We start from the raw sequence: 15,789 nt of genomic DNA on the forward strand, positions 1-15,789 counted from the left end.
AAAAAATGGATCTTTCTGTGTTATTTGCGTAAATCAAGTTTTTTTCAGGGCCGTTCGGTTCCAGGGAGGGGTGAGCTACTATTAGTTACTCTGAATGAGGATACAAAACACAGATGAAGAGTCTGTCAAAAGTCCGAGTCCATAGGTGGCAGATTCATAAAGGTAAAAGTATGTGCCACACTATGATTCTACATGGAAAAATCGTACTTTGTCTCGGTGCACGCCCGCGTGTACACCTATTCCAGTATCATCTGGAACTGGATGTGACTCGCGGGTGGTTACTGGCGTGTGTTTAAATCTTGCTGGGCGGGTGCACTTCCTGACGGGCAAAATGATCGGCTCCACGACGTAGACTGCTGTCTGTACCAGGTCTGAGTCTCGCGGTTTGTGCTCCTCTGCCAGGCTCCTCTCGTCGGAAAACCCCCTCTATCGGTCTTGAATCTTCCCAGTCATTCGGGGCGGCGACAACATTCTCTCCAGAGACTCGGGGTTTTGAAAGGTCTGCGCTCTCGTAATGGGCTGTAATTCATGCTCGTGATAAGATGACGTGAGCACACTCGGGTCCCAGGAAGTTGTCTTCCTCAAAGGGGTAGTCTTCTTCCATGAAGTAGCTGGTTTCGATGAAGGTAGTAGGTGGAGGGGGCACAAAACAGAGGAGAAACATGAGGGGGAAGGTCATCGTCTTCCTCTTCGCTCTCCTTGACTGCCTCTGTGTGTCCTGTCACTTCGTAACAGGTACCCTCGTGACTTGTGGATGCTGACCGCGGGGTCTGGTGTGCGGGGATACTTTCCTGCGGCGGCTCCTGGTGACAACCTTGCTGCCTCTTCTTAATATTGCAGGGAACCGCCTCCCCTCCAGCTATTGAGGGATGTCTCAGGGACCGATGTAGGACGTTCAGTGTTTAGTGAGCCGGGTCCCTCGGGCGTGGTCCTTCGGAGGCGGATTCCCGTTGGTGTTTCGTGCTATGAACCTGGGTGGTTGATCTGTCCCTGGAGGTCAGGCCATATCCTTTATGTTTTGGATCGTGTGCATTACTGTGTTACGCCCTTCTGTATTATTCTGACTTCACCCTCCCCCCCCCCCCCCCCCCCCCCCCACCTACCTTACATGTGGTGAGCTATTTTCTTGGCTTACTCTTGGACTACTTGAAAGGGTTTACAGTAAGTTAGTTGTGCGCCACTACATACATCTTCGGCGCTCTCTTCTTTTCTTGTTGGGTTAATCATAAAGCGCACGCAATGAGCCAAAGATGATGCGACCACAAGGGCCCCCATGAAGGGATCAAGAAGGATGCAGGAAGCTGAGATAGAACTATATTGATGGCAAGTTTAAGGCAATCCTGGCTGCCATAGACAACTTTGGGGAACGCTTGGGAGGTAAAATTAATTTGCTTTCAGTAGAGTTGGGCCTTATTCAGGAGACTGACAGAAACTTTCAGAGTTGATCCATGCTCTGGAGGGCACTGTGCAATCCCTTACTCTCACCGTATAATCTATGGACCATTACATCACAGCTCTGGAGGCGCAAACACAGCGCCAGGGGGTCCGGCTACAAGATCAGGTGGGTCGTACCCGCCAGAATAATATCTGCATTGTGGGCCTACCTGACAATGTCGCAGGTGATTGATTCCCCGTTGGCCTACTTGGAAGATTGTCTGCAGGTGTTGGCCCCAGAAGGCCTTTTCAAATTCTATGCTTTGGAACGGGCTCAGAGTACTGGCGCAGTTGCCTCAACCTTGGGCCACGCCTGATCTGGTGGTGGCATGCCTCTTGCATTTTTTTGAGATAGGGATCACCTCCTGCAGCAGGCACGTGCACATGGCCCTTTTGCATTGGACAGTGCTAAGGTGTCCAAACACCCTGATTGCGGTCTCCAAATGCAGACACAGTGGGCCTCATTCCTAGAGGTGAAGAAAAAATTATGTGACTTGGACCTGCTTTACTCTGTGCTTTTCCCTGCTCAGCTACAAGTTCAGGCTGAGGATGAAGTACACTTACATTTCTTCACTGACCCATCTGTAGCCTGAGAATGGCTTGATCTCTAAGACAACAAGCATTTGCAATGCAATAGGTCTCGCATTTGCGAGACTTTGAGCTACTGGCATTGTAAATAACAAACCTTTTATTTATGTGTTGGTTTTGAAAACAAATAAAAGACATTGTGATTTGCAATGCCAATAGCTTAAAATTTCTCAAATGCAAAACCTATTGCATTGCAAATGTTTATTTACAAAGAGCAATCTATACCATTTTCTCACTTTGCCTTTAGTAGCATAACCTGGACTTTTTCCATAGACTATGCAACAATGACCACTGAGACCACTTTGATGGCACATGATTGCAGAATAAACCCTAATCTCTAGCACACACCACTTTCACGTTCCTGACTCTTCACAGCGTCCTCTGATTTCACAAATAAAATCCACACTAAAAGCTGTTGATGTTCTAGCTTTTTACAGGCCTCTGGTGACAGTGCTGATTTGAGAGATATGTTTCTCTTGATCTGACAGTAATTGCAGGACTTCTTACAGAGCCCTGTTGTGGGTGTCACAATACTGAGAGGAGGGGTGAAGTGCATAAATCTGAGTGATGTTTCTGGGCATTCTAGGTTCCTGAGGCGTTGCTCTCTTGCTACAGGTTAGCGCCTGTAAGAGGAGTAAAATCCAAGGAATGTCTCTGCTGTGAGAGTCTTGTGCCTATAAAGTTTTTGTCACTTTGGGAGTCGCTCTGCTGTACGGTGCCTATCTCTGTACAATCTAGGCTCCCTAAGACTTTGCTTTGCTCTATACAGGCTAACGCCTGTGAGAGTTGTGAAATTCGAGGAATGCCCTGCTGTCTGAGGCCTGTGGTTGTAAGGTTTCTGTTACTTTGGAGGTAGCTCTGCTGTGAGATGCCTTACTATACATTCAAGGCTTCTCTACTGTGGGAGGCCAGTGCCTGTAAGGTGTTTGTCACATTGCGGGTAGCTCTGCTGTACGATGCCCGACAGTAGGGATCTATAGGGATTGCTCTGCTGTCTAAGACCAGAGCCTGTTGTCCTATGTAATCTGTACTCTTGTTCTGTTGTCTCAGACCCAAGCCTATATATTCCGTGTTGCCATTTCCCACAAATTATTTGAGGTTTTGGATGTGCATGGAGAGTCGTAGGGAGGCATTAAAGTTTTAAAGTCACAAAGTGGAAAGACAAAGGGAGGGCGTGGAAACATGAAAAAGCACGAGGACACGCTCAGCTTTTAGATGAATGGCCTGGAGATGGAGGTTTTTTGTGCGTTTTACCTCAGGAGTGGTGGTATGAGACTTCAAAAGCTAGGATCCTCCGTTCCTTGAGTTGCTTCCCTCAGCCACAAGGAGAGGGTGATGAGGAGAAGGGGGTTGGGGCAGAAGGGAACGACAATGACCGTCGAGCCAGAGCCACGGCAAGGGTCTGGTATTGCTCTAAGAGCCCTGCAAGAGCCAGCCATGAACATTTTTGGCAAGTAAATCGCTGCGAAAATGTATTAAATAAATAAATGGCCATGGGGTTCACCACTCGATACGGTTTGGGAGGTGGGAGGGGCGTTCATTACTTAGTATGTAATGTGAAAAACAAAAGTGAGAAGGAGCGAGACGAAGAGGAAGAAATCGAGAGGGGGAGGGGCAGCGTAGGAGAAGTGAACACTGACTTGTTTAAAGACAGAAGAGAAAACAAAAGTAGCGCTTCACTGGCAAATTGTGTAAAGTGGCGCTACCGTGTTTGCTTGTGAATAAGACCAATCTGATCAGTTTTTGTATTTGTAACCTTATTTTTTGTTCGATCCAGGGCACGCTTCCAAGATCCTGCATGAATATTTTTTTTTGTTCGGCGGGTATTAGTTACCTGCTTCCTCCGGTAGAAGAACCTCTGCCGGTTTGCACTTAAGTTGAAGGTCTCCTGAATCTTGAGCCTTAGACCCTCGATCTTGGTGACACGACCTCCTTTGAATGTGTGACAAACTTGTTCGCAAAGGGATGCCAGCCAGCTTTGTCGTCTCTTACAACCGGGAAGCCATGGCTGAGCTGCAGGGGCTATTTATTAGGTGCTGCCAACTTCGCTAATAATAAAACAGTGACCGTACCTCCTTTATATGTGTAACAAACTTGTTCGCAAAGGGATGCCAGCCTGCTGCGCCACCTCTTACAACCGAGAAGCCATGGCTGAGCTGGGGGAGGTGTTTATTAGGAGCTGCTAACTTCGCTAATAATAAAACAGCGAGTGCACCTCCAGCCAGCGTGTGTGTCTGGACACCGATGTGGGAAGCAGCGCCGCTGCTGAGCAGCAAAAGACACGCTGTACGCGTGCACATCTCTTGTCCTCAAACAGCGAGGGCACCTCCGGCCAGCGTGCGTGTCTGGACACCGATGTGGGAAGCAGTGCTGCCGTGTGCACATCTCTTGTCCTCAAACAGCGAGCGTACCTCCGGCCAGCGTGCATGTCTGGACAGCAATGTGGGAAGCAGCGCCGTACGTGTGCACATCTCCTGTCCCCCTTCGCAAGCAAAAGCCACGACAACAGATCCTGCTCCGCGAGCATCACATGCGCTGCGTCGCTAGGCGAGACCTAAAAACATTGTGTGCACTGAGGTACCAGATTTGCGGCAGCGTCGGCTCCTGCAATGACAACGATCTCGGCACAGGCAGGCGTCCCAGCCCATGTCATCACTGAGGGCATTGAAACAAAACAAATGAGGGGGGTTGAGACCGCAGCGTCACTGGGGAGCAGAGAGAGTGCCTCTCAACATCCATCTACAGATTATCACAGCTCTACTTCCGACTCAGAGGACTTAGTTGCACCAGGGCTTGAAAGCACTTTATTGGGGGTCACCCTGGGTCAGTGAATGATATCGTTTAATGCTATTTTTTTGGCACTTTATTATCACCTTGCGTTGCTTCTTTTTCTTTCGGCTGCTGTTTTGGTTAGCAGGATGATTGCGTGAATCTTTTATCCTGTGTGCAGTCCTGATCTGGGTAGGAAAGGGGTCTGGTGTGAACGCGGGCAGGTGGGTTGGAGGTGGGGCTGGGGGGTCAAGCTGGGAGGTAGAAGGGGTGCTTGCAGGATCCACTAGAATTATTTTGACTGTCTGTGTGCTGCTCTCTCCTCCTTTAACTGGCGGTTCCCTTCCTAATTGCAACCTTCTGTTAAGGAACTAGTTAACCCTTTGGCCCTCATTTGGTTCCTTGGTGGCCCTGTGTGCTGTGCTGTTTAGACAAGATGGTCCTATGTCTCTTTCCTTGGTGGGGTTTTTTGTAATTTCCTTTTGTTTTCTGACAGCAGAATGAGCAACACCGGGGCAGGATGTCTTTACCCACGACAGGATTAGTGTGGTGTTCCTTTGCCACTATACAGATTTGGATTTTTGCAGATACCGGGTGTAATGACATGGATATGCTGAGTTACATTGCGGACTCCTGACTGTTTTCCCTCGGTTCTGAGGTGGCAGATAAATTGGGGGTGGATATTACTGAGCAGGAGGTATGGGATGTGATCCAGCACCTGGCGAGGGGTAAAATGCCAGGGCTAGACGGTCTACCTATAAAATTCTATGCTGCTTATGCTTCAGAACTTCTCCTTACGCTTCAGACTTCCTTTAATGACTCCCGACGGCGAGGTCTACTTCCTTCCTCCCGACGTGAAGCCGCTATTTATTCACTGCCAAAGAAAGATAAGGACCCGCTCTTCCTTGACGCCTACCACTTTTATTCGATGATTAACACAGACTTCACAAGCTTGAGGAAGGTTTTAACAACGCGCATGCTCCCTCATATGTGCTCTCTGGTTCTCCCTGACCAGACTGGCCTCCCCTGCTCCTGGCCTTGGACCAACAAGAGAGCTTACCGGAAAGGAATCGGGTCCTGTGAGTGAATATTAAAAAGGTATTTGACTTGCTCTGTTGGGAGTTTTTATATGCTACCATGTTTGGTATGGGCCTCAGCTTACTTTTTGCCACACGGACAAAGCTCCCCTACACTTGCCTGCTTGCTCCCTGGTCTCCGAGGTGTTTGTGGAGTAGCGGGCACCCGCCAGGGTTTTTCCCTCCTCCTGCTGCTATTCGCCCTGACCATGGAACCCTTTGCTCGAACAGTCCGATTGGGACAACACTATTGTGATCTGCACCGCATTTCTGATTGTTCTCATCTCTCTCTCTCTATGCAGATAGGTGTATCTGATGTGTGCAGACGTTGACTTAAAAGGGGCGGTGTCAGTGCTATCAGATTTTGTCTGTTATACTGGTATGGAGGTCAAGTGGAGCAAGTCCTGGGTCTATCCCCTTCGGGGTGATGTAGTGGATTGCAGGCCTATTCCCACGGTCTCAGCATTGTGGTGGGAGAAATATACTATTCAATACCCGAGGGTTGCAAGTTATAATTTGCTGCAACTGTTATTTGATAGCAACTAGGGCCACGCTCTGCTTGTTTGAGATGGTCGGTGGCCTTCTGGACCACATTACCGATTTCAGAGAGTGACTGGGTAGCGGTTTCCAAGATGGTTGTCCTGCACCTTCTCCTTTATTTGTTCGCGGCCCTTCAGTTTGAACTGCCCCAAAAGTTTTTACAGGCACTTAAAAAGTACCTTGTTGTCATTTTACTGGGGCACTTTGCTGCAGCCTGTGGCACTCTGGAAGTCACGCCTCCCGGTGATAGAGGATGGCTTAGCAGCAGCCGATTTGGAACAGGTATTAAATTGCAGAACAATTACAATTAGTGGCTAGGTGGCGGTCCTGTCTCAGAGATGGTTTGGGTACTCAGGAGGGTGGCTTCCAGTCCAGGGAGTTATTGGCTAGTGTCTTGCTGAAACATGCTCCTGCCTCTAGTGTGCGAACTTCGAATGTGTTGATCAGAACACATAACGATGCGCTGTACAGATGCGAGCTTTCCCTCCTGGTTGCTCAACACTGGGAGCGGCAAGGGGGATTGGCTGGTGTCCATAGGTGTACGACAGCCAAGGTCATGGTACTGGGTGATCTTTTTACCGGAGGCAAACTGTGTCACCCTATGAAACCCCAGGAGACCTATGACCTCCCTGACAGGTACGTTTTGTTCCGCAGTGCACTGGCTTGCAGAAAAGTGAATGGTGGGGTTCAAGAGATGTGAAACCACCGGAGCACGACTGACTTTTTTTTTCTCATTACAGATCGGACGAAGGCGGTCATGCTCCTCTATAGAGCTTTCCTGCAGGGCTCCGGCCACACCTTACAGAACTCGGATTTGTGCTGGGAGGCAGACCTGGAAGAGGGTTCTAGAGTGCACCCCTACGGTGTCCCAGAATGGCTGTTTCAAACGTATCCCTACATCAGGCTTATCTCACCCCCCGGAGCATTCACGCTATGTTCCCAGCTGTAGCGTCATAGTGCCCTTTCTGTTTTGAGAAGGATGCTGGCTTTTTCCATAAGGTATGGTCTTGCTCACTCTTGCCATTATAATTGGCTTTAGTTCTTCAGGTGGTCAATAGAGCCACCGACCGGTACTTCATGCTTAGCCCCAGCTGTGTCTACTGGACCTCCACAGTGCACCGCAGCTTGGAAACCTAAGGACTGATTTCTGGATCTGGCTTTGATTATTGCTCGCAGAGAGTAAACTATGAGCTGGAGTGATCTTGGGGCAGGGATGTATACAGATGGGGTTTGGAGCTGATGAAGCAGGCAGAATGTGAAAAAGGTGATTTGTAGGGATGTGGCCAGGGGAGTGTGTAAGGTACCGATTTTGCCTGCTTGGGACATCGTGCTACTTGGCCTGTCCCCAAGTGGACCATGGGGGATGACTTGCTGCAGATGAACCACTTTGGGGTGTCCAGTCACCCACTGCTGGCCCGCTGGCAGTGGCCTCATCCCTGGAAAGCGGTCTGTGAGGATTTCTGGATATCGTGGCAGGCATGGCCCCGTGTGTACACAAGTATGAGTGTGCTAGAGGATGGATTGGTAACTGGACTGCTGAACGGGAGTATAGTGCGATGGCTCCATGGTATACGGAGTCCCAACCACAAGCTCACACCCCCTCATCTGCCACATTGATTATGATATTACTGGTCTCTCAAATTGCTATGTTTACTGTTTTTTTGTACACTTTGCCTGATGATTATTTTGTATTCTTTTTTGTTTTGTTGGTTTGCAATATTAATAAAAATATTTTAAAAAATAAACACTGAATACAGCTTTTATCGTAGTCGCCTGCATTTTGTCACCCCGAGTTGAACGGGCATGCCCAGATATCGGTCCTGTGCTCTTCATGCCACTGGAATCAAGCTATCCTGGCTGAAGAGGGGATAAACCCTGAAACCGGTCCTAGGATGCTTGTTTCCAGTCAAGGGATGACCTGGCTTGGCAGTTCGGGGTGGACTGTTCCCATGAGGCACAGGGTCAAGACTGATTTGCCTATGGCTAGGTTTAAACTGGAATGGTATGGTGAGCAAAAAAACGATGGATTTAGGGGTGAATGTATGACATTATTCTGCATTCTGTCCATCAACCGTTGTTTTTGCATTCCTACCACAGGGTATGCGGTTTTCCACTCCTCTGACTTGCCCGTGTGACAACACTTTCGGACAAAGCACTTTATGCTTTTAGGTGGCTTATACTCTTGCCATTGGAAAAGGTTTTGGTTCCAATTCTGAATTTGGTTACTCTAACTAATTGCAAGCTGGCTTTGATGTTTTAGCAATAATTAACATCTGTGTTTGTACAGCAGTTTACACTTTGTTGTGCCATGGTTAATAGGAGGTGTGTGTCCCCAGTCTTATTATATTATTTAAATGTATGGATTCTATGTTAAGCTGCTCTTTTTCTTTTGTACATGGACATCTTAACTGAATTTATCAATAGTATAACTGTATGATTTGTTTTGTAATTTTTCTATATTGTAGTAAATGTTATGGCAAACTAGCCGAATAAAGAATGATTTTACGACTGTAATAGATATTCTGCTATATCATTTAACTATTTATCATTTTATTCCTCAAGTATATGGGCTCCATCCTCCTTCAGTGATACCTATGCTCTTTTTCAATCGTACTGTCTGTAAACAGATTATTGCCTGGACTACTCCTCTTGTTTTTGGTGAATGGATGCCCAATCAGCCAAAGAAACATATAAAACACGCATTTGTAGGAGACCTCTGCGAAGCTGAACAAGCTCCCCACATTTTAATCAGTGCTAACTTTTTAAGTTTATCCAGATGGCTCAGGTCTTTAACCTGTAGAGAAAGCATTGAATAATCAGTAGTATCCTCCTGGGATTTCACATGTAAAGCAGCATTATGCGTATGTATGATCACTCACATAGAAAATGTAATCATTCCTTACGTTTTCAAGGAAACAGCACATTTTACATGAAACAGTTTAAGTAAGACAGCTTCAGCCAGCAAACTTATTATTTTTTAAAAAAAAAACCTTTCTCAATTTGTAAGTACTGAGAGCAGATACCATGTAGAATATTGATTGCTCTCCACCAAATGAAATCCAAGAATTAAAGGTGCACTAAATTCTGCAGCAAAGGCATGTGGCCAAAAACATGTCAGTAACATGGAATCAAAGGGACATGTGTTGTGCAAAAGTTATGTATCATTCAAGGCGACAACCAAATTGAGACAACTCACAAGAAAAAAGCATGCATTAGGTAAAAATGTTAAGGTGATGATTCTTACCATGTCCCTCTTGCTTTTTGCTAGTGACTCTTTAGGCAGGTTGCTCTCCCTACTTTGAGATTCAGCTCTTGATATATAGTCTGCCACAGTAACTGTTGGATAAAAATAAGTTGAGAATGTAGATGCTAAATTTGCATCAAATTTAAATATTTCAGCAATACTATATAATAACACTAAATGAGAATTGCTACAGACCAAAAATTTAAGTTTGGGATGCATGATACATTCCTAAATTATTAAGATTTAACTAACAAAGATTAGCATAGTAATCACAGTTTTAATTTATGAACTATGCAACATTTCCAAGCATAATAGAGAAGGAACACATTGCTTGCCCATTTGTGAGTTTGATTATTTTGATTCCTAAATTAACTTCCGAACTAACTCAGCCAAATCCACAAACTGGAATAAAAAGACATCAGGATGCAACTGGAGTTGGGTTCAATTGAAGTGTTAGTTAGCAAAAACCATAAAATAAAAAACTGGAACCCGACGCAAACTTGACCTTTGCCCAGGTATGAAAAGGAAACTTTAAACACAGAAATCTGAAAACCATCAAATAACAAGCGAAGCAAAACCAGCAGGTCTTACCCATTACACCTATTGGCTTTATATACCACCATGAACATTTCTTCTTTAAAAAAAATAAAACAGATAATGAAAGAAGGGTGCTCCACAGGCACGTTCAACTGTCATCTTGAAATTATGTTTCTTTTGTTTTAAGAACACAAACATTTAAAGATGACCACCGTGTACTGAACATATGCCACATAACTATGGACTAGCAACACTTAAGATTGAACAGATTAGCAATCTACTGAGTAAACTGAATTAATTCAACGACGACTAGCTATCGGCATAGCAATTCCCTTAGAACACAAGCTATCCAGCGCATGTTCAGTTCAGCAAGGCATCCAGTGCAGAAACCAGGAGCCCAGTCAGTGCTCTAAATGTAACAGCGTGGAAGATAATGCAATTCTTCCTACAGCTGCTTCTTATATTACAAACTTTATTAATGCCATTCTTAAGAGTGGCACTTGGGTCAGATCTCAATCAAAAGTGGGTCACCATGAATATGAAAAGTCATCACTGGATCATTCCAAAATAACATAACTACAGACTGATCCCTATTTCTCCTCTTCTACAAAAGATCTTGGGAAGTTAGAATCTACACAGGTATTTTAAGAAAAATACAGTGTTTCACAGTCACCAGCCATGATCATGTTCCGTATAGACAGTAGCAACACATTCAACCACTGACATATGCAACCCAGGATCAGTGAGGCTTGGGTTGGGTTGCTGCACACTAATTTTAGATTGGTTTAAATGAAACCCATTAAAAAGGCATTCTAAGTGAAATTAAGGTGGAGTCTCACAGCGTTCATGTTTATCACTACTTAGGTTTATATGTAATTACAGCATCATGTGCTACTGGACTTCAGTGTAAGCTACACTAATGAGACAAATGAAACCAGCTTAAAACATGACCAGGCTAACCACCAACAAATCTTCAATAAATTTAACAGTGGACGAATGACAACTAGCTACGCTTGAAGGGTTTTAAACATGAGATACCGTAAGAAAATTCATGTAACAGCTTTAAAAAAGTCCATATGAATGCATCTAATTGTTAGGCATATGTTTTCCTATGGCATAAAAATGAGATTTTTTAGATGTTATACTGCACTCTCATTAATGCCGTGGTGTTCTCATCAAATTACCAAATCAGAGAACAATACAGCATCCATTGTTAGAGTTATTATAGGTCTGTCGAGCAACTATTGTGATGCTTTTCTCTTGGTCATATGAAACCTATCCTTACACAGTTATACCATGTATTAATGAATGCAACTATGGAAAACTAATCCCTCTTAAACATATCAAGCTCATTTTTGGGAAGGTGATAGTCTATTCAAGGAAGGGAGCAAAAATGTACTAGCCATCTCGGTTTTAACACTAAAGATGGGTCCTCTATTCCAAAGATAAAAGAGCAGGTAATCATTCTCACCCCCAGCCCCCCAAAAAAGAAAATATTAGAATGGTGTCCCACTCATCCAGAGGAGCAATCAGGACCTAATAACATTATAAGGATTCATTAAAACATTAGTAATATTTCAAAATTCCATCCACTGCTGATTCCTCCAGGATGCTTGGATACCTACTACGTTATTTACCACAACAGGCGCCATAACAGCTGGTGAAAAAGAAACTCAAGTTTGAATGAAAACTTTAGCAACGTCTACAACTGGCATGCTTTTCAGAAGAGCAGTAACTTTCTTTGACAAACTGTAACTAACTTTACAGGTTGCTTCCGAAGTTATCTGTAGGGGAGAACATCCTGGACAAGGGAGCTTGCACATGTAATCCCTTAAACAGTGGACTGAATTCTGGTGGTTCGGTCTTACCTGAATGAAGTGGAAGGCTCTACTCTTGTCCACAATTGAAATGGTGATTCAGAATTGTTTTTTCAAGGACTATTAGGTTTAGGAGAAATAATGTAAGAATAAGCAAAAAGCTTTCTTATATTTATAACCTGCCATGGCTAACTTGCAATTTAGTCATACCAGGCTTGATTTCCAAATTTCCTACAGACCCATCAAAATGGTTTGTAATACATGCATAACCACTGGGTAAAGTGCCTGCAACCGTTTTAATGTTGAAAAACGTCTTCACAGAAGATGAAATCAAGATTTTCAGAGTAGTTTTGGGCAATTCAGTTTTCAGGGAATGCCCAGTAATAAGCAGTATTTTGGTCTCTATGAAAAGAGCTGCTAACAGGAGACTCAAGTTGATAAGAAAATGAATTACTTACCTGTAACTACAGTTTTCCAGTACTTGGTATCTTTCAAGAAGTCACATGCTTGAATCATCCCTATTGTTGCTGTAGGAGTCCTTCACTATACTTTCAAAGCAGTCAAAATCATAACCATAGGCTACAATGCAATGAATAGTCACTGCAATATCTTGGCTACTCTTAACCAATGACCAATCAGACAACAGCACCCTGTAGAAGACTCCCAAGCTATCTGAATTCCTCTGATTTTCAAGCACAAGCGTGAAGTAATATACTTGAGGAAATAAGGGAAGCCTCATTGTGAGGGAGGGGGGGGGGGGGGGGGGGGGTCGCATGTGAATCTTTGAAAGATGCCAATACTGGAGAACTGTAGTTACAGGTAAGGTCCTTTTCTTCTTCAGTATTGGATCTTTCATAGATTCACATGCTTGAATCAGAGCAAATAGCAGTTGCATAGATAAACATCAGAGAATACAAATGCTCATAGTGGATGGCGGTTAACAATATATATGTTTATATACGTGTATATATATATATATATATATATGTGTATATATATATATATATATATATATATAGTTTTTTGTATATATAGTTGAAAAAAAAACTATCATAATGTAGTTACATTATTAGCATACCAGTAGAGAAACATAAAAGCAAGAAACAATTTTATATCTTTAGAATGGAAAAAACTACTTTAAAAAATAAATAAAAACCTCTCTAAAAACAGAGGCTTACCCTATTGGAACAGATGATGAAAGACCACCTGTCCTACAGCTGTGTCACTGCAAGTCGCCAGATCCAAACAATAGTGCCATTTGAAAGTATGTCTGTTATTCCATTTTGCGGCACAGCAAACTTTTTCTAGTGGGACGCTTGCAAACAGGGCAGCACAAGAGGACATTGCCCTCCTGGAATGTGCTTTAGCTTTGGCCATGAGTGTTTTACCCTCTTTAGTAAGGCAGAGGTGAATAGTTGTGGCAATACATCGCGCAATAGTTTTCTTTGCGACTGAAGCACCCAGTAGTGGAGGCTCATATGAGACCAACAACTGATCCATTTTCCGTATTTGCTGCAAATAAAACGTAAGACATCTTTTAACATCTCATGAAAGAACAGATCTCTCCACAGGTGAGGATGGATCTGGAAAAAATAAGTGGAGGACAACGGGCTCAATAAGGTGAAACTGAGTTAGAACTTTCTGAATAAATATTAGGATTTGTTTTAAGTAAAACATAGTCGTCAGAGAATTGTTAAGTAGGGTTCTTTTATAGTGAAGCCTGAATTGCACTTACCCTGCTTGCAGAGGTAAGAGTGAGAAGTAATGCCACTTTCCAAGTGAGAAATTTGAGCTCTATTTTGTGAATTGGCTCAAACAGTGGTTTCATCCGTGGAGAAAGGACTATATGGAGAAGCCATTCAGGCAAAAGAGGTTGAATCGTAGTAAAAGTCCTGAAAAATGCTTTCATGAATTGTTTGATGATACGAGAAGAACAAAGACGAAGAATTGGAAGTACTCCTGTAACTGGAAATGGTAACAAGGTGGATCCTCACAAATGCATACGCCAGTCCTGATTTTGGCAGAGAAAGAAGATAAGCCAAAATGTGTTCCAGAGATGAGAGGAGAGGGTGGATGTTGTTTTGAAGGCACCAAGAACAAAAACGCTTCCATTCCAATCTATATGTTTTGCTAGTGGACTAAGCTCTAGCTCTAGAAAAAAACATCCATACAGTACTGAGGGATGTCTAGATCCTTGAACTCATTGAATTCAGGTGCCAAGCATGCAACTGAAGAGAGGCTGGATGCAGATGCAGGACTTATCCTTTGTTCATGGTCAATAGGGTTATGGTCACTGGAAGGCGATGAGGCTTGGACTTCGAGAGTAGGAGTTCTGTGAACCAGGGTTGGTTAGGCCAATGTGGAGCAATGAGGATCAGCTGGCATGGTTCTCTTTTCATCTTCATGAGAACCCTAGAAATGAGCGGGCATGGGGGAAAAGCGTAAGCAAAGATTCCTGACCATCGTATAAAAAAAAAAGCATTCTCCCATGACCCTCTCGGAGGTTCCCAGCTAGTGAAGAACCAGCATTTTCGGTTCCCTTGAGACAAGAAGAGGTCTAAATTGGGAGTTCCCCATTTCTGAAATACGAAGTTGAGGATTAGCTGATTGAGTTCCTACTCGTTATGTTATGTTAAAAAATTTTTATACCGCGCACATACACCGAGACGGTTTCTTGGCGCTCATAACAAACATAGCTAGCCAGGGCAGAAGAGTTACTGTTACTGTTACTCACTGTTACTCACTGTTACACTGTTACTCACTGTTACTCACTGTTAGTCACTGTTAGTCGTGACATGTCTGACCCATTCTTCTCAAGGTGTCTTAATCTAGATTGTTTATGACACCCGGAAAATGTTGTTCTTTGATGGAGATGCGGTGATGCAATGCCCATTTCCAGATTTTCTGAGTTTCTAAGGATAAAATTTGAGACCTTCTCTCTCCCTACTTGTTGAGGTGGTGCATGTAGGTGGTGTTGCCTGTTTGAATAAGGACTGAGGAATCTTGTATCCTTGGAAGAAACGACTGAAGAGCTAGGAAAAATGCCCTCAATTCCATGAAGTTATTGTGCATCTTAGAGCGAGACACTCCATTCGCCTCTCACTGGGAGTTCCTGTAGGTGAGCTCCCCAGCATTCCAGTCAGGCATCCATAGTCAGAATTAAGTTTGGAAGTGGAGAGAGCAATGTCAAACCGCAGAGAATGCTGGTGGACTGCCACCAAGGAAGTGCTTTTTCATGATAGGAGTGATCCGAATAATGTCGTTGAATGATCCGGTCACTTGAAGCAATTGGTTGTTCAACTGCTCTTGGAAAGGCCTCATTCTGAGACATGCGTGGGGGCACCATGAGAATAGCTGAGAACTTCATGCGGATTAAGGATTTGAGGAGATGAATGGAAGCAAACTATTTTCTGGATAGATTGTGAGCTAGTGACATTATGGTGCTTTGCCTTTCTTCGGACAAGAATGCCTTGTTTCAGTGGGTATCCAAAGTTGCTCCAAGAAAAGTTATCCATTGAGAGGGTGTGAGAACAGTTTTCTGGTAATTGACTAAAAGTCCTAGAGAGCGAAAGAGTTATAGGCAAATTGATATGGTTTCCGAAGTCTGGTGAAGGAGCTTTCCCAGCCAGTCATCGAGATATGGGAAGATCTGTAGGCCCCGTAATCTTAGGTGTGCTGCCACAGGATCAAGACATTTGGTGAAAACCTAAGCAGCTGAACGGAGACCAAAGGGGAGGAACTTGAATTGATTTTGTGAGCGATTGCTAAAGTGAAACGGAGAAAC

General features: G+C 44.1%; 1 protein-coding gene across 4 annotated transcripts in view; it reads right to left on the reverse strand.

The window, feature by feature from the left end:
• Nucleotides 1-15,789, reverse strand: part of FXR1 (FMR1 autosomal homolog 1) — a 290,993-nt gene that overhangs the window by 10,798 nt on the left and 264,406 nt on the right. For all 4 annotated transcript variants that reach the window (XM_086944361.1, XM_086944363.1, XM_086944362.1 and 1 more), the window contains one exon: nt 9,652-9,743. In XM_086944361.1, coding sequence (XP_086800487.1) covers nt 9,652-9,743 — 92 coding nt within the window. The remainder of the gene's footprint in view (nt 1-9,651; nt 9,744-15,789) is intronic.

The sequence above is a fragment of the Lissotriton vulgaris genome, chromosome 11 (assembly GCF_964263255.1).
Source record: "Lissotriton vulgaris chromosome 11, aLisVul1.2, whole genome shotgun sequence".
NCBI classification, from domain to species: domain Eukaryota; kingdom Metazoa; phylum Chordata; class Amphibia; order Caudata; family Salamandridae; genus Lissotriton; species Lissotriton vulgaris.